The sequence below is a fragment of the Helobdella robusta genome (genome assembly GCF_000326865.2).
Source record: "Helobdella robusta unplaced genomic scaffold HELROscaffold_64, whole genome shotgun sequence".
NCBI classification, from domain to species: Eukaryota; Metazoa; Annelida; class Clitellata; order Rhynchobdellida; family Glossiphoniidae; genus Helobdella; species Helobdella robusta.
This window is the reverse complement of record NW_008705358.1, coordinates 555,546-575,003: the sequence shown is the minus strand read 5'-3', so window position 1 is coordinate 575,003 and position 19,458 is coordinate 555,546. Positions and strand designations below refer to the sequence as shown.

The 19,458-nt window shown below is 32.4% G+C and overlaps 2 protein-coding genes across 2 annotated transcripts in view; both read left to right on the top strand.

The window, feature by feature from the left end:
* The window catches only part of HELRODRAFT_180740 (hypothetical protein), a gene marked incomplete at both ends in the record, with an annotated part of 9,938 nt that extends 600 nt beyond the window's left edge, over positions 1-9,338 (top strand). The window contains 11 exons of the mRNA XM_009030038.1: positions 1,747-1,857; positions 2,157-2,249; positions 3,341-3,406; positions 3,739-3,981; positions 5,203-5,250; positions 6,487-6,723; positions 7,161-7,379; positions 7,698-7,937; positions 8,304-8,540; positions 9,086-9,100; positions 9,298-9,338. Coding sequence (XP_009028286.1) covers positions 1,747-1,857; positions 2,157-2,249; positions 3,341-3,406; positions 3,739-3,981; positions 5,203-5,250; positions 6,487-6,723; positions 7,161-7,379; positions 7,698-7,937; positions 8,304-8,540; positions 9,086-9,100; positions 9,298-9,338 — 1,550 coding nt within the window. The remainder of the gene's footprint in view (positions 1-1,746; positions 1,858-2,156; positions 2,250-3,340; positions 3,407-3,738; positions 3,982-5,202; positions 5,251-6,486; positions 6,724-7,160; positions 7,380-7,697; positions 7,938-8,303; positions 8,541-9,085; positions 9,101-9,297) is intronic.
* Positions 9,339-10,271: 933 nt separating this feature from the next.
* Positions 10,272-18,745, top strand: HELRODRAFT_194007 (hypothetical protein; the record flags this gene model as incomplete). Its single annotated transcript, XM_009030037.1, has 14 exons — positions 10,272-10,470; positions 11,802-12,035; positions 12,930-13,163; positions 13,554-13,586; positions 13,821-14,054; positions 14,647-14,880; positions 15,023-15,155; positions 15,295-15,350; positions 15,696-15,932; positions 16,267-16,473; positions 16,784-16,804; positions 16,954-16,974; positions 17,437-17,454; positions 17,635-18,745. The coding sequence occupies 14 exons, from the start codon at positions 10,272-10,274 to the stop codon at positions 17,859-17,861; spliced, it is 2,088 nt and encodes a 695-aa protein (XP_009028285.1). The 3' UTR covers positions 17,862-18,745.
* Between the last annotated feature and the right edge of the window lie 713 nt (positions 18,746-19,458).

Here is a 19,458-nt window from a genome sequence, read left to right as displayed (position 1 = left end):
AACAACAACAACAACTACTACTACAACTATTACAACTACTTCTTCTGCCAACAACAATAATCACCATTGTAATAATAAAACGACGACTACTACTTTTGCTACTACCGCTACTTCGCTTGCAACTTGAAATTGTCTTAGTAATAGTAGGACAGTTGTAGTAGTAGTATTGTTATTATTATTATTATTATTATTGATTATTATTATTGTTTTTGTTGTTGTTGTTGGTAATTTAACTAACTCTATTTTTCGATACAAATTCAACACGTTTCTTGCGAATAATTAGAATTAGTAACATTTTTCTTCGAACGAATGAACGAATGAATGAATAAAAGATTGATGGATGAATGAATGAATGAATGAATGAATAAATGAATGGATAGATTGATGGACAAATGTATAAAGGAATGAATACATTTATAAAATACGTATAAATGCATGATTACTTAACTGACTGACTGAATGAATGAATGAATGAATGAATGAATGAATGAATGAATGAATGAACGAACGAACTAACGAACGAACTAACGAACTAACGAACGAACGAACGAACAAATGAATGGATATATTAAAAATGAATAGATGCATAGAGGGAATGAATAAATGATCGATTGAATGAAGAGAAAATTCAAATAGAAAAAATTAAATAAATCACATACATACCTTCATTAAACCATCTCCATTATAATTATAACAACAACAATAATAATAATAATTATTATTATTTTTTTATTATGATTAAGTCTTTGGAGCAAGCTAGTAAATAGCACAAGCCAACTTGCTTGGTGTAAAACTTTTCGGGTGCGCGTATAGCGATACGTACATACATACACTTTTCACGCATCAATGAACATGCACGCACGCACACACACACACGTAAAATTAGACGAAGTTTTGTATGTCAGTATGCCTATGTGTGTGTGTGTGTGTGTGTTTGTTTGTGTGTGTGTATAACTAAGCTTATATGTATGTGTGTACACGTTTGTCTGTCTGTATGTGTACACAAACTTTGCTTGCACGTCACTAGCTTACCTTACCTACAAACCAACAATTGAGTGACGACAGGATGAGCCTATGCCAAATTTAAGCTACCCTCTTGTTGTATTGATAAAGTTGCAGTTATTATTATTATTATTATTTTTTTTTCATTGAAAATATGCAAAAAAGCTTCTAGTCGTGACTTATTGTTAAGTATTCGTGCTAGTGTGCCTGTATGTATGTATGTATGTATGTATGTATGTATGTATGTATGTATGTATGTATGTATGTATGTATGTATGTATGTATGTATGTATGTATGTATGTATGTATGTATGTATGTATGTATGTATGTATGTATGTATGTATGTATGTATGTATGTATGTATGTATGTATGTATGTATGTATGTATGTATGTAAGTGTATATGTACGTACACTTATGTACGTACGTATGTATGTATGTACGTATGTATGTATGTAAGTGTATATGTACGTACACTTGGTAATAGAGATTTGCTTATCATTTAAATAGATCGATTAAGATTGAAGTTTCACTTGATTTCGCGAAAGGAATTCGGCCGGAGGAAATTCGTTTTTGAGATAAATCGTGGTCGTTTTTGGCAGGTTTTTATTTTTAAAAATTTAATTTGTTTATAAATTTATTTTGTCTATTTATTTATATTTTTATTGCTGTTGAGTTTGTTTTGATTATTAATTAATTAATTAATTTAATTAATCACATAACTTGTCAAGTTTTCAATCAAAGAAAAAGTCGTTATTGGAAGAAGTCCTTTGAAAAATAACGCCGAGATGATGGCATCTGTGAAGGTCCTCTTATGTGTCGGCTGTTTGTTGGTTGCACACGTCACATCTAACAGTTAGTGAAAATTATTTTGGTTTTTAACTTTTTAGCTGACAATTTGGCTAATTTTTACACTAACATTTTTTTATGTTTATGTTTATTTGGGGATTTTAGTTTTTTTTTTGTACAAGATTTCTCCATAATAAACGATATCTAGCTTAAGTGTTATAAATGAATAAATACATGAAAAGCCTAAGACATTACACATTACACAAAAAACATATTTAGTTTAAAATAATTAAAGTGTTTTACATTTAAAACATTCCTAAAATCGTCAAAAAATTCAAATATAAAATGACCAAAACATCAAAAAGATGCGGCATTAGACTGCCCAGCCTGGGAGCAAAAAAGTCACTACAATTCAGACCACGGCGAAAACCTGCCAAACATTCGCACGCTGGATGAATGTAAGAGGGCCTGCCTCTCTCACCCTAACCATTGCCAGTTCGGCTTTGATTGGGAGACAAACCCACCCACCCTAGATCAATTTTGTTGGATTTCAACAAACATTTACGTTAAGAAATCCGCAGGAGTCGTCCATTTTAGTTGTCTGAGTAGGTTGCCGCAGTTTGGCTTTTGTTTCTGAAAAATTTTTGGTCTTAATTCCAAAAAATGTTTCTACTAAATCAAACTGACTGAGTTACTAATCCGAATACTAAAAGTCAACCGATAAATATTACTACCAAATTACAAATACTAAGCTACTAATCCAAATACTAAAACTCAATTAATTTTTTTCGTTTTAACACCTCAAAATACTGTTCGCCCCAATCTAATACTGCTGAGTTACTAATCAAAACACTATCGAATATGTATTGGCAAATTTATTTTAATGTTATTTCAAATTTATTTTGGCTTACCGTTTCATAAATAATTTTTTATAAGTCTTAAGATAATGTTTTGCTTCTGGCAATTACTAATTAGATAGTGATTAGATAGCCGATATTACTTCTAAATTCCACATTGCGATTTGAGACTCAATGTTTAACTTCTAAATAACGAAACGATACTAGATACTATATAACGAAACGACGAAACTAGATACTATATAACGAAACGACTATACAAGTTACTATATAACAAAACGATACTAAATACTAAATAGCGAAACGATACTAGATATTATATAACGAAACGACGATACAAGATACTAAATAACGAAACGACGATACTAGATACTAAATAACGAAACGATACTAGATACTATATAACGAAACGATGCTAGATACTATATAACGAAACGATACTAGATACTATATAACGAAACGATACTAGATTACTATATAACGATACTTATACTCGATGTTTCACGTTCGCCACTAAAATCCAATAATCAGAAATTAAGGAAAATTATTGAGGTACAAATGGTATTATATAAAAAATATTAATATAAAAACAATAATATAACAATATAATTAAACTATCAATATTTATAATTTAATAATAATTTATACAATAATTTAAATAATAATTTTAACAGCGTTCAAACCAACCCCAGCTGTTACGTCAACAACAAACACTGCAACTGTCGGTACTATGCCGCCTAGTGCAACTACAAGAGCCCGTATGTTTGAGTTATTCATAATTATTCGTAATTATTTATAATTATTCATAATTTTAAAAGTTTATATTTATTTATGATTATATTTGTAGTGAATTTTTTTTACGTTTTGTTAAATCGTTTTCGTATTACCTTCAACATCTTTATTATTATTATTTTAACCATCCAATCATCTGTTCCTTCTTTTTCGTCATCCGTTTTCGCTTCTTCTTCTTCTTCTTCTTCTTCTTCTTCTTCTTTTTCTTCTTCTTCTTCTTCTTCATCTCTCCATCATCACCTGTTTCCTCTTCCTCATCATCTCTTCATCATCTCAATAAACACACACCCGCGTTTAGCTTGCTCAAGTTTCAGTATGGCCCTATCGAACAACAGTAACATTCCAGGAAGTGTGAGACAGGGCGGTTTCACTTCACTCAATGACTGCCTGAACGCCTGCCAAAAAACCGCCTGGTGTACTGGCATTGACTGGAACACTTTGGTGACAGCTGACCAGCAGTGTTGGTTCAGTTATACGTCCAGTAGTAACATTAATTTGAATGGTTATATCGGGGTTTACCACTACCATCTGACTTGCACGGGTTAGTGTTGCTGTGTTTTGTATGTGTGTGTATGTATGTATGTATGTGTGTCTGTAATGTTGTGTGTGTCTGTAATGTTGCGTGTGTCTGTAATGTTGCGTGTGTGTGCTTCAATTTGAATGGCTATCTCGATCATCGCCACTGGCATTTCGCTTGCATATGTATGCGTGTCTTGTTTTCGTGTGTGTGTGTGTGCGTGTGTGTGTGTGAGTGAGTAACTGAATGAATAAATGGATGGATGAATGAATGAATGGATGAACGAATGGATGAATGAGGCGAAAATGATGATAGCGAAGGATGGATGGATGATTGTGAAATAAATTTTTGTTGCAAAAAATGAATAAAAAAAGTTTTAAATAGCTTTTTATAGTTCATAATAAATTTAATTATAACCTAAATCTCTTTTTAATTATCGCTTCCAGTTTATTCTTTAAATTATGGCGCGTTAAAATATTTTAAAATTCTCTTCGAACATCATTTTAATTTTATTAACAGTATCTTTAACCAATTTAAATAACAATAATTATTCAACAACAACAATAATAATAATTTATAATAATAATAATTATTATTATTATTCTTGTTATTACGTTTTAATTAATCTAATATTAAGATAAATATTTTGTTAACCTCAAGCCAAATGAAACCATTCTATACTTAATATTAATTTTAATTACATTTTGACAGCGCGTTATATATATATATATATATATATATATATACTATATTTATATATATATACTATAATTATATACATCTATAATTATTTATATATATATATATATTTTCAATGGTTTCATTGTTCAGTCATTTGTATAAATTTGAAATGAAATAATTCGGCCAAATTCACATCACCATCATCATCATCATAATCGTAATAATCATCATGATCATCACCACCATCATCATCATCACTTCCACCATCATCATCGTCGTCGTCGTCGCCTTCGTTATTAATCATAGTTATCAATGATATCTTCATCATTTTAATTATATTATCTTTAACTTTTTTTCTATACATAATTAACATAAATATGATTAACGTTTTATCGTTAATTTGACCATAGTTGTCCCAGAAACAACATTAATTAACAACAACAACAACAACAAAAACATAGACAACGTTAACAAGAACATAGACAACATAGCCATGGACATGAACAAAGACATAATAACATAAACCATTATCTTTTATTAATTTTTTTCTCCATTAAAAAAAAGCTTCAAATGCTAACACGCCTGCACCTAATCCCGTGACGCAAGGCTCCGGTGAGTGAAAGAACGTAGAACTAATAATTAAAAATGAATGAATAAATGAATGAATGAATAAATGAATGAATGAATGATTGAATAAATGATTGAATGAATGACTTTTAGACGCTTTATGTGTGGTAGTTCAGACTAGGAATTTGAACATTAGTACATAAGATTAACCGACTGATTTCTAAGTTTACATAGCCAGTTATCGTCAAAATAATTATTAAAATTATTATTTTATTATTGCTGTATTATAATTAAATTAATCACATAAACGATGAAAAGATCTTTTTAATTTCAATTAAGTCGCCATGGCGATCTAGTTTATGTTAACATTTTCCAAAGCCACTAACATTTTGCTATATTTTTTCGCTAGATAATAATAATAACACTAACCAATTATAATAACAATAATTATAATAACTGTACTGCCACTATTACTACTGCTACTACTACTACTACTGCTAATACTACTACAACTACTACTACTACTACTACTACTACTACTACTACTACTACTACCACTACTACTACTACTATACTACTCTACTACTACTACTACTGCTACTACTACTACTGCTACTACTACTACTGCTTCTACTACTACAATAATTAATAATGAAAATAATAATTAAATTTGTAATAACAACTTCAAATAATTTTGTTTGCAGACAACATGTTACCATCAGGTATAATATTTTTTATCTTTATTTTAACCATCTAATTCTATAAATACTCTGAAATTAAACTTAAATCCACCTTTAATTTAAATTAATTAATTTTGTCCTTCTGACTATGTTAATCCGCTGATGTTTAATTTAAATCTGACCTAGTTGTCGTGAACTCCTTTGTTTAACTACCAAGCGTGATTTATTTGGCAATCACTTTTGTTTTAAAGACCAAGTTCTCTCTCTCTCTCTCTCTCTCTCCTCTTTTTTTTCTCTCTCTCCCTCTCTTCTTTCTTTCTTTCTTTCTTTTTTTGTTTATTTCTTTCTTTCTTACATTAATATACCACCAATCTATCTCATTTAATTAATGTGCTCCACTTTTCTCGTCAGCAGCAAATCCTACCTTCACTTTTTTAATAATTATAACTACGTCTTTCTCTTACTCTTCTCTTCATTCTTTCTTTCTTCCACCTTTTCTTACTTCTTCTTCTTTTTTCTCTCTCTCGCTCCCTCCCTCCATCCCTCTCTCTCTCTTAATCTGTCTTTTAAATTCATAAAAAAATCTGTCAAAAATTTCAAGGTTGTCAATGGAAGTTGACGGTAAACACTAACACAGCCAACGGCATTGTCCAGAATTCAGCTAACACTTTGCCGGATTGTCAGGCGGCATGCTACGCTTATTCTAGCAGTAACAAATGTGCGCTTGGGTTCGATTGGAGCCCTTCTAACGGTCCTGGCTCCATGTGCTACATTTCCACCTCGCCAACTCTCAACAGTGGAGCAGTCGGTGTCTCGCACTATTCCATTGATTGTGGAGGTGAGTTCTGCTGCTTTTTTCTGCCAGTTTTCATGTGTTCTCGTTCTCGCTATTAGTTTATGTTGGGTGCTTCTGTCTGCTCGTGGTGGTGGTGCTGCGTTTGTCTGTTTATGTGTGTGTGTGCATTGTGTGTATGTGTGTGTGTGTATGCATTTCATTGTGTGTATGTGTATGTGTGTGTGTGTGTACATACAATTTTATTTATATGCTATTTGTGTTGTGTAATAGTTATATTTGTTCAACAAACTTTCCCACATGATACACAGGCTTCGTTACCCAACCAAATGTTACTCCATCACCTGGTAAACTGTTTGTGGAATGTTCAGCTATGTACCTTCCTAGATTTCAATAATATCAATTTTTATTAGAATTCATGAATATTCATCAACTGTTAAACCTTAAATAACCTTTCGTAACTTTGAACTGGTCGTGATCAGGTCAATGGAACGTGACTGTAAACTCGAACAGTCCCAACGGGATTTTCATGTCACAATATCAGACTTTGGATGCTTGCAAAGCTGCCTGCGTCGCTAATTTAACGGCTTGTAGCTATGGGATTGATTGGAACAACGCCAACAAGCAATGTTTTTTTTCTACTTCGAGCACTCTCAATGTTAATGGCTTTCCTGGAGTTGACCACCACACATATGTCGCTCGTGAGTCTTCTTGAGTTTTCAAGTTATTTTATTAATTTCATTTTGAAAATAATTATTTTTGTCCAGTTACACGTATATAAAAGTCGTTATCATAACCATGTTAGCTAAATTGAATCTGAATTATCGATTTGTATTAAAGTTGCTTTATAATTTCTGTTTCAGCGGCATCTGGTGGTACAGGTGAGACATTCGAAAAATTATTCCAACTTTCATTATATTTACAACAACATTATGCAACTGAAAACATATAAATAAACCGACAGATGAACAAATAAAACAAACGAACAAATAATTTCTAACCCTCAAACAAACGAACAGTTTGCACTTGGTCAACGACAGCAGATACAAACAGCCCTGGTGGTGAGGTAAGGGCAGCTGCAACGACTTTAGATGCGTGTAAGAAAATTTGTACTGATCTTGGTACCTCTGGGTGCCCTTATGGTGTCGATTGGAACCCTAGCGCTTCACCCGGAACCCAATGTTTTCTGTCGAAAACTTCTGTTAAATCCTCTTACATTGGCGTTTCGCATCACGATGTGACCTGCGTCAATACTACGGGTATTGATTGTAAATCTTTTATATATACACACACGCACGCACACACACACACACATACACGCGCGCGCGCAATTTTGAATATTCATATAAACGCACGCACTCGCTTTTAAAGTTTTTACCAATAACTTAGATATTTGTTTCTACTTTTTGTAAAAAAAACTTTTTTTGAACTGAACACAATTTAAGAAATTTTGTTTAGTTTAAGTTGTAGAAAGTCTCATTTTAGAAAATTGGTAAATTAACGAAAATCTATGAATAAAACTACAATGATAACAAGCAGCACATCTACAACCGACTATCTTCTAACCACAAATCCCATAATTCCAACCACAACGAAAAAACCAATCAGTCTACCTACAAATGCAGGATGCATTTGGAGTTTGGTTGCCAACACAAACAGCCCTGGTGGAATGGCACAGCCAGGTGCAACCACGGTTGATGCCTGCCAGGCACAATGCATCGCCAACAAAGAGAACACCTGCAAATACGGAATCGATTTTAACCCTAGCAATCCAACTGGTCTGCAATGTTTCTTCGCCACATCACAAGCGACTTCAACAGCCGCTGGAGTTACTCACTACACCTACCAATGCTCCTCAAGTGGTTAGCTGGATTTTTTTCTTAATTTGGATTGGAATGAAATCTGAATCTGATGTAATTGAAGGTTTAGATCGAAGAGGGCATATTCTTTTTTTATATGGCAAAAAAGTAGATTTTAGTTTATTGGGATGGTGTATGGTCTTTAGAGTAAGGTTTTGTTTGGTTGTCTTGTGTAAGCTATCTTGCTTACCCGAGTACATGTTTATATCCAGTTCTAAATGATAATTCTTTCAATTGGAGTTTTCAACCACTAAATGAATGAATGAGTGAATGAATGAATATGCAAATGAATCAGTGAATGAATGACAGATAAATGAATGAATGATGAATAAATAAATGACATTTTTATTTCCACACAGGTTTGACGACACCCGGTAATTTGACTTTTTCAAATATACAAATAAAACGTTCTATATATATCTACTGGAAATAATACTGCTTTTTGTAGAAGTTATAGCCTAATTAATATTTAAACCTTAATTAATTGGATAATAAGTTAGTTAGTTAGTTGGTAATTAATTAATTAATTAATTTCATACACTTAACAGTCGGTGGCTTAACAAGTAAGCAACTATTGTGTTGGCTGTTTGCATTCGTCTATAAAATCTTTCGACGTCATTTTTATTATTTGCTACTAATTATACTATATTATTCTTATTTTTTTAATTATTATTTGTACTTTTATATTTTTGATAAAGTAAAATTAGTTTACAATTAAATTAAATTAATAAAAAAATGAAATAAATTTTTTATTCTCCAGCTAGTCCAAGTTGGTGTTCAACTGCCGATTATTTTCATTAGTTTTACATTTTATTTCTATAGCCATTCAACAAATTCTTTTAATATGAAATCATTTTCTTACATAAATAAACTATTTATATAACAAATTATTAAAATCAATAAAGTTAAAAGATTTTGGTCGGCGTCTTATCTGCTAGCTCAGTCGGTAGAAGCGCCATGTTTCGCGTCGTTAATACGCAATGACCTGGTTCGAATACTGTCTAATCTTTGACGTAGATGTTACAATATGTACAAGTTATTGCTTGATTTGTAAAATTAAAAAAACTTTCCAGGCGGTTGTTTGTGGAACTCAAAAGCTAACACAAACACTCCTGGCGGTACTTCAAATTCGGCTATGAGTTTAGATGATTGTAAGTCTAGATGCTTGTTAGTCGGAAACAATTGCCAATATGGTTTCGATTGGAACCCTACAAACCCATCTGGTTCACAATGTTATTTCTCCGTTTCTGGCGTAACTGGCTCAGCAAATGGAATAACACATTACGATTACGTCTGCGCAAGTTGTAAGTATTAGTTGCTTAATTAATTAAATTAATTAATTAATTAATTAGTTATCTATTAATTGAATTAATTAATTAATTAGTTATCTAATAAATTATAGTTTAGTGGTGGAGAAATTATAATAAAAATTAATAATTTTTATCGTTTGGCAAAGATAATGTTCTTCCGTTGATTAAATGTGAGTGTTGTATTAATATTACCCATTTGTTTACCATTTATTTCAATTTCTTTACAACAGCTACGACTACAAGTTAGAGTTTTGTGGAGTTTTTAAAAATTTAACGTCACCAATTATTTAAAATATCGATAATAACCTTTCATGAATATGCAACAGACTCGAACCAAAAATTATTCAGCAGTAACTTTTTTCGATACAAAACTCACACAGTAAACAATGGTTGTACATTAAGTTCAAAAATCGGCCAAAATACAATGGGAGGATTGCCACAGAGTTCGGCAACGACTGTAGAACAATGCCAATCTGCCTGTCTATCTATAAAAAACTGCCAGTATGGCTTCGATTGGAACGCTAAAAACCCATCCGGATCTCAATGCTTCGTCTCAACTAGCGCTACTCTTGGAAGCAACGCCGATACAACCCACTACGATTTGGTATGCACCACAACTGGAGGTTTGTATGCACACGTCATACATGCATACACACACACACACACACACACACACACATACATACATACATACATACATACATACATACATACATACATACATACATACACACACACATTATTATACATGAATATATACATACATACATACCTACAATAATACATACCTACACAAACAAACACACATACATACAACTCTGTGCGAAGCGTTTAACATAGATTAAAGCTGAACCCGGATATGATTATTTCTTCCTTTATAGTTCTAATCAATTATGGGTTCATACATACATACATACATACACACACACAGACACACAAATGCATGCATGCATACATACATACATACATGCATATTTGTTTTATATATTCAGGCACGACAGCAATGAATAACAATCTTTTTTTCAAAATTTATTAATAGCTAATTATCTCGATTTAATTGTTAATGATTATTATTAATTATGAAATGATTATTAACTATGAATCTCAATCTAATCACAATAGTGTTCTTCATAATCTATCTCTATGTCTTAAATTTTAGCTTGGTCTGACTCTATGTGTCTTAAACTTAATCCTTCTAAATTTAAATTAATTTGTTTTAATAAATCTAAACACTCTATTAGTATTCCTCCTAATATATTACCTAATTCTAAAACTCTTGATGTTTCTCACAAGTTTCGTAGTCTAGGTTTTATCTTTGATTTTACTATGTCTCTCTCTTCACAGATTAATAGTGTTGCTAGAAGTTCTTACTTTCATCTACGTAGAATAAATAATTTTTAGCCTTTACTTGACAATCCTACTCTTCTCCTTCTTGTTACTTCGTTAGTCTTATCTAGGATTGATAATTGTAACTCGCTCTATGGTCTTTCTGATCCTACACTATATCCAACTGCCTAACCAACCAATCAACCATCCAACAAACCACCAGCCAGTCAATAAAATTATAATTAATATAGTAATAAAAGATAATAATAATTAATAATAATAATATTTTTATAATTATTAATTATTGTTATAATAGAAATCTTAATTAATTATTTTCTTTATTACTTTAATTTGCAAACAGGACAGACCACTGCAATGACTACCAGCTTTTCAGGTGCGATTTGGACGAACGAATGAGTGGAAAATAGATAGTTGGATGGATGGATGGATGGTTGGTTGGTTGGATGAATAAATAGATGAATGGACTAATCACTAATGTGTAAAGGAATGGATGAACGAACAAATGGAAACAAAATTAATTAATTATTGAGTGAATAAATGAGTTGTCTGGAATATTTCTCCAAAGACTTTTTCAAAATAATAAAAACTTGTAAATTAACTTTCCTAGGGTGTACAGTCACTCCAATCGAAAATACAAATTCGCCCGGCGGTGTATCTCAATCTTTTGACACACTGGATGCATGCAAATCTGGCTGTCTGGCTAAACAAGACTCAACCTGTAAGAACGGATTTGATTTCAATCCTAGCGGCAGCTCCGGGAATAAATGTTATTTCTCCACTTCTACTGCAACTAGTACATATACAGGAGTTACTCATTACAATGTCAACTGCGTAACAACTGGTTTGTTTGTTTGCCTGCTTGTTTGTTTGCCTGCTTGTTTGTTTTTTTGCCTGTCTCTCCATACGTCCGTTTGTCTGTTCACTCGTCAGTTTGTGCATTCGTTCGTCCGTTCGCGATTTTTGTTGGTGAAGTTTCTATATTAGAATTGCTTGTGTAAGCAAGATGCACTAAGGCTGGATAGATGGATGAACGTATGGATGGATCAATCAATAAATGAATTAGTTTATAAATGAATTTTGCAAATAGATGAGTCTTGAGATCCGCTCTGAACTTCGTAAGTGACAGAAAAGTAGTCAGAGAAGGAGGCATAGAGTTCCGGAGAAAAAGACCAAAAAAAGCAAATGCAGATTTAGCTAAAAAGTTTTTAACACAAGTTAAGTAGAAGTGAGAACAAGAAGGCGATGGTAAACAGGGGCGTTCAGGTTCAATTAATATATTTGATAAGTACATAGGAACTAATTTAGATTTAGACTTATACATAAATGTGTAAATTTTAAAAATTTTATTTTTATAAGTAGTCAGTGCAATAGAACAAGATATGGAGATATATGAGAAAAGAAAGGGGCACGAGCAACTAGACGAGCAGCAGAATTAATTCAAATTAATTCAAATTTAGAAGGATTATGTTTTAGACACATAGAGTCAAACCAAGAGATAATTGAAAAAAGACACAGAGATAGATTATGAAGAACACGATTGAGATTAGACGGAGAAAAAGAATTATGGAAGTAATAAAAGAGTCAGACCAAGCGATAATTGAAGAGTTAGAACGAGTTACAATTATCAATCCAAGTTAAAGCAAATGAAAACAATTAATTAATTGTTGAATGAATAAATAAGTTGTCTGAAATATTTCTCCAAAAAATTAAAAAAAATTGTAAATTACATTCCTAGGGTGTGGATTCACTCCAATCGAAAATACAAATTCGCCCGGTGGTGTATCTCAATCTTTTGATACACTGGATGCATGCAAATCTGGCTGTTTGGCTAAACAAGACTCAACCTGTAAGAACGGATTTGATTTCAATCCTAGCGGCAGCTCCGGGAATAAATGTTATTTCTCCACTTCTACGGCGACTAGTACATATACTGGAGTTACTCATTACAATATCAACTGCGTAACAACTGGTTTGTTTGTTTGCCTGTTTGTTTGTTTGTTTGCCTTCTCTCTATTTGTCTGTTCACTCGTCAGTTTGTGCGTTCTATATTAGAATTGCTTGTGTAAGCAAGCCACTATGACTGGCTGGATGGCTGGCTGGCTGAATGGCTGGCTGGCTGGCTGGCTGGCTGGATGTATGATGATGGATGCTTTGCTAGATCAACAATCATCGATTGATATAATGGACAACTAATTGTTTAATCAATCAGCCAACTATCCAAACAACCAACCAGTCTGCCAATAAAATTATAACTAATATGCTAATTTAGTAATAATTAATAATAATAATAATTGCTTATTTATGCTTATAATATAAATCGTACTAAATTTTTTTCTTTATTACTTTAATTTGCAAACAGGACAGACCACTGCAATGACTACCAGCTTTTCAGGTGCGATTTGGACGAACGAATGAGTGGAAAATAGATAGTTGGATGGATGGATGGATGGTTGGTTGGTTGGATGAATAAATAGATGAATGGACTAATCACTAATGTGTAAAGGAATGGATGAACGAACAAATGGAAACAAAATTAATTAATTATTGAGTGAATAAATGAGTTGTCTGGAATATTTCTCCAAAGACTTTTTCAAAATAATAAAAACTTGTAAATTAACTTTCCTAGGGTGTACAGTCACTCCAATCGAAAATACAAATTCGCCCGGCGGTGTATCTCAATCTTTTGACACACTGGATGCATGCAAATCTGGCTGTCTGGCTAAACAAGACTCAACCTGTAAGAACGGATTTGATTTCAATCCTAGCGGCAGCTCCGGGAATAAATGTTATTTCTCCACTTCTACTGCAACTAGTACATATACAGGAGTTACTCATTACAAAGTCAACTGCGTAACAACTGGTTTGTTTGTTTGCCTGCTTGTTGGTTTGCCTGCTTGCTTGTTTGTCTGCTTGTTTGTTTTTCTGCTTGTTTGTTTGTTTGCCTGTCTTTTCATTCGTCTGTTCGTCCACTCGTCAGTTTGTGCGTTCGTTCGTCCGTTCGGAATTTTTGTTGATAAAGTTTCTATATTAGAATTACTTGTGTAAACACGTTGCTCTATGATTGAAAAATCATTAAAGACAAACTATTAATTAATTAATTAATTAATTAGTTAATTAATATTCTAATATTTAAATTATGATAAAACCTCTTAAACTATTTATTAAATCTTTTTTAATTGACCTTTCAAATTTGTTCACTCAATTTATTTGATTTTTCTCTCAAGATTTTTTCATGTTTCAGTTATTTCCATATGAGTTTAATCGGTTTCAATTCAATAGCGACTTGTTACAGTATAATATTTCGTTTTTTGTTCATGTTTTGTATTCCTTAAATTGAGTGTAAACCTCAGGTCACGTTAAATTTTTTGTACTGATTGAATGTTTTTTTGACTGAATTGTTAATTAACTGTTAACCAAACCATTCGCCACCGTTGCTACAACCCCAATTTTAGCTACTTGCACTTTCCCCGAGATAGCAAACAGTTTCAGCCCCAGTGGTCAGCAGATGACCAACATAACAACACTTACTGCTTGCAAGGATTATTGTGCTAGTACGTACACCACTTACTGCAAATACGGATTTGATTTCAATCCTTCCACTTCGGGATGCTTCATATCCACGTCTGCTACTGTTAATGTCAATGGTTACCCAGGAGTGACCCATTATAACGTGACTTGCACTGGAGGTTTGTTTGTATTTATATATGCATGTTTGTTTGTTTGTTTGTATGTATGTTTGTATGTTTGTTTGTTTGTTTGTATGTGTGTTTGTATGTTTGTTTGTTTGTTTGTATGCATATTTGTTTGTTTGTATGTATTTCATTTTAGTTGCCATATACAGACCAGGTTCTGTTCTGCTATCCAAGTTATTTTTTAATGAATTAACACTTATTTTGGAAAGTTTAACGGTTTTATGTCCTCGAATTGTACTGGCTGGAAATTTAACATTCACTGGGAAAAAGTTGGTGATCATCATGCCATAGCTTTAAAGTATATTTTTCAAAATTATCATCCAATAATGTAAATGAACCTACTCACGCACTGGGAGGTACGTTGGATTAAGTGGTTACTTCATCAAACTTTCCGATACTTGTCTGCAGGGCTCATCCAAGTGGAATATTCTCAGATCATGGTTTAGTTGAAGCAAGTCTGCCAGGTGTTAGAAATTACACGCGTCGTGTTTATGGGACATTCAAATCGTAGAAAAAAATTAAGGATGATGATTTTGTTAAAATTGTTCTCAAATCTCCTATTTGTATGTATGTATGTATGTGTGTATGTGTGTGTGTGTGTGGTGTATGTATGCGTGTGTGCGTACGTATGTATATCTCTGTTTTTGAACTTGATTATTTCTGTCGAAAGTCTGAAAGCGAATTATAATTTTTTGAATCCAGGCTCCACAACAATAATGACAACAACCCAGCCAGGTATCCAATTTTTTCATCTTAAAATTTGAAATGTTACGTACCAACAACCTAAAAATTATTTTTTACTTTTAAAGTAACAGGGCCTATCGCAGTTTGGCAAGAAGCCAACAATACGAACACAGCGGGAGGAGTCGAACAAACTTCAGCGACCTCGCTGGACATGTGCAAATCGCAGTGCTTCGCCGCCAAAGACACAACTTGTAAAAACGGGTTTGATTGGGATTACAGCAAGAGTAAATGCTTCTTCTCAACTACTTCGGTTACTTCGGCTTCAAATGGCGTCAGTCATTTCACTTACTCCTCAAGTGTTGGTGAGCACTTTGTTGTTTTGTTGCTCTATTCTTTCTCCTTGTTTGTTCAGTTCGTTTTGCGGATTGTTTTCAGTTCAATGAAAATTTTGATTTGTCATAAAAATCACGTTTTTATATTATCATATTCGTCTTTAACGATTAACTGTTGCGTCCAGTTAACTTCGAAAACTTCAAGTCCATAAGAGTGAAAATTTTGAAAAAATAATCACAAGAACTTTAGGTACTCTTAATAATAATGAATTGATGAATTATTGAAATAATAAATTGCTGACTTAATGAATCTATAAACTGATGAATCTATGAATTAATAATTAGATGAATTAATGAATTACAGGATGCTCTTGGCAGATAAAAAATGATACCAACACCTTGGGCGGAATTCAGCAAACAGCCACAAGTCTCGATGCATGCAAAGCTTCTTGCGCCGCAACGACAACCTCAAGCTGCCTGTATGGTTTTGATTGGGACGTAGCCAATTCTAAGTGCTTTTTCTCCACCAACTCAGACTTGAAATCTGCTCCTGGAGTCAATCATTACACATGTTGGTCTAGGCATTTGTTTGTGTATTTGAATATCTAGTACAATAGTGCATGTTTGTGTTACCTCTCTCTCTCTCTCTCTCTCTCTCTCTCTATATATATATATATATATATATATATGTGTGTGTGTGTGTGTGTGTGTGTGTGTGTTGTTTTGTATGAGTGGTTTGTGTGTTTTTCCGTGTGTGTGTATGTGTGTGTGTATGTGTGTGTGTGCGTGTGTCCTGTATGTATTTAAGCGTGTCATGTATGTGTTAAACTAATTTTTTTTTATTAATTATTCATTTATTTTTATTTACTTTTAACCCAAAGGTCTGAATGCAACTACAACAGGTGAGAATCTGACAAATCTATGAAAAATAGTTTTTTATTTTTGAAAAATAAAAACGCTTAAAATCACCATTGTTTTTGTTTATTTATTTTACTTATTAATATTTCTAATTTTGTAATATAATTTACTTTTAAATTTCTAATTTTCACAGTGCCAACAACACCAGGCTTGAGTGAGTAGCATATTTTTAATTTTTTTTTATAAGAATTGAAATTTATCTGTTTTTGGTTGTAGAATAAAAATTAATACGAGAGGTGACCTGCAGTCAACTAACTGACCGACCGACTAATTAACCGACTAACTGACCAACCGACTAGCCAACCAACCAACCAACAAACCAACAAACCAACCAACTATCCAATCAACAAACCAACCAACTATCCAACCAACTAACCAACAAACCAACTATCCAATCAACAAACCAACCAACCAACTATCCAATCAACAAACCAACTATCCAACCAACTAACCAACAAACCAACCAACCAACCAACTATCCAATCAACAAACCAACCAACCAACTATCCAATCAACAAACCAACCAACCAACCATTCAACCAACTAACCAACAAACCAACCAACCAACCAAGTAAAATGATTTACTTAACACTTTTATCACATCATTTCATTTCAGACATCTCCACAATTTCAAGTTAGTTTCTTTTGCGTTTCACATGGGTTTAAGCATTATTATTTTCTTTGATATATTTATAAAAGATATAAAAATAAACTTTCCCATTGTATACAAACACACATAGATACTACATACACTACACACACACACACACGTAAACATAAACACACACACAAACACGCGCACACTCGTACGTAGATTGCACCTGGACTCAAAATTCTAACTCAAACACGGCTGGTGGAATAAAAAATTCAGCCAATGACGTTGAAAGTTGCAAGTATAACTGTGTGACAATGCAAACAAATAAATGCCAGTTCGGACTTGATTTTGACACGGCAGCTGCTGATGGATCCAAATGTTTTTTCTCAACAACGAGCACAGTTAATATCGGAGTTGCTGCGGGAGTTAATCATTATAATTGCTGATTAGTTAGCTAGCTGTTAAGTTAGCTAGCTGGCTGATCAATTTGCTTGCTGGTTGACTAGTTGGTTGGCTGGTTAGTTAGGTGGTCAGTTTGTTGGCTCTAAGCTAGCTTAGCTACTTATTTGCATAAAAATATGAAAAATTTATAATAATAACATTATAATATATCTGTTTGTTTGACCTTTTTTTAATTATTTATCATAACTTTTTTTCATTCGGGAAATGAAAAAACATATTTATTTATTTATTTGTTGATCGATCTGTTTATTCATCAGCATTCCAAGCAAGTTTACACGATTAATTATTGATTGATATTAATCTTATTATTTTGTAATTTCTCGTTTGCAAGCACAAGCTGTTTTTAAATCGCTATTTGTTTATCAATTGCATCAAACAATTTGAAAACGACGAAATTGTTCCGCAAGCTATAACAAATTTACATGTTTAATATAGATATGTATTTAACATTTAAATTTATTTTTTTAAATATTAATTTGTGTTTAATATTTAGATTTATTTGTTTGATATTATTTTGTACCCAACGTTTAAATTATAAACTATTCAATTGTTTTAAACTCCTCTACAATTTTAGCATAAAATTCAAGGCTTACAAGCCCAAATTATTTGAGTTATTGCTGTTCTAATTTTTAATATTCGATTTTCGCAAATAATTTTTTTATTAGAATAAATTTAATTGTTATTAAAATAAAATTAATTATTATTATTCATTATGATGAGTTGAGTCCTAACAGAATTAACAATACGCTTTTTGACGTGATTGAGTTTTTAAATTAATATGTTACCCGTTCTGATTGCTGTTAAAAGTGAAGATGATTTTCAACAATCATCATTGATGACAATAAATTAATTTTAACTTGAATAATACGAATCTGTTTTCCATTCTGAACAATAACGAAACAACGAATCTATCAACTAAAAACAGATCATTAGCTATCAACTAAAAACAGACCATTAAAGCTTCAAGTGTTCTCAAAAATCTAGCGAACTCAAATTGAAACCAATTTCAACCTACTTCGAAATAAAATCACTAAGCTGCTAAATCCTTCTGTACCGTACCAAAAATGGATTCAAGCTAGTTTTTATTTAGTAGAGAAAATGATGAAGTTGAGTTAATTTAACAAAGCAATCTGTTTGGCGGTAGTTAGTCGCGCGGTTATCTCAAAGGCTCTCACATTAGAAGAAATTTGATTTCAAATATCAAAAAAAGGTCGACAACATGTAGACTACTACTTTAAAAAATGATACACAATCGTGATAAATTTTACACCTAACATGCTTATTCTCTTCTCTATATAAGCTTTATTAAGAAGCGAGAGTTGAATTGACATCACACATTTATTATAACATATTAGGAAGTATTAGACGAATATTGGTTGTGAGTGATTAATGCTAATATCAGTAGAAGTAGCAGTGTTTTCAAATTTATTGTTCGTTCATAATAAACGAGAATAATAATTTTCATAATTTCTCATAGAGATAAGACAATGAACGAACTTCGGACGGCAATGAATTGCAAACTATGGGAGCTGTCATACATTACCGAAATAACCAGAGACTAGGTGATATACTTTCCTACCT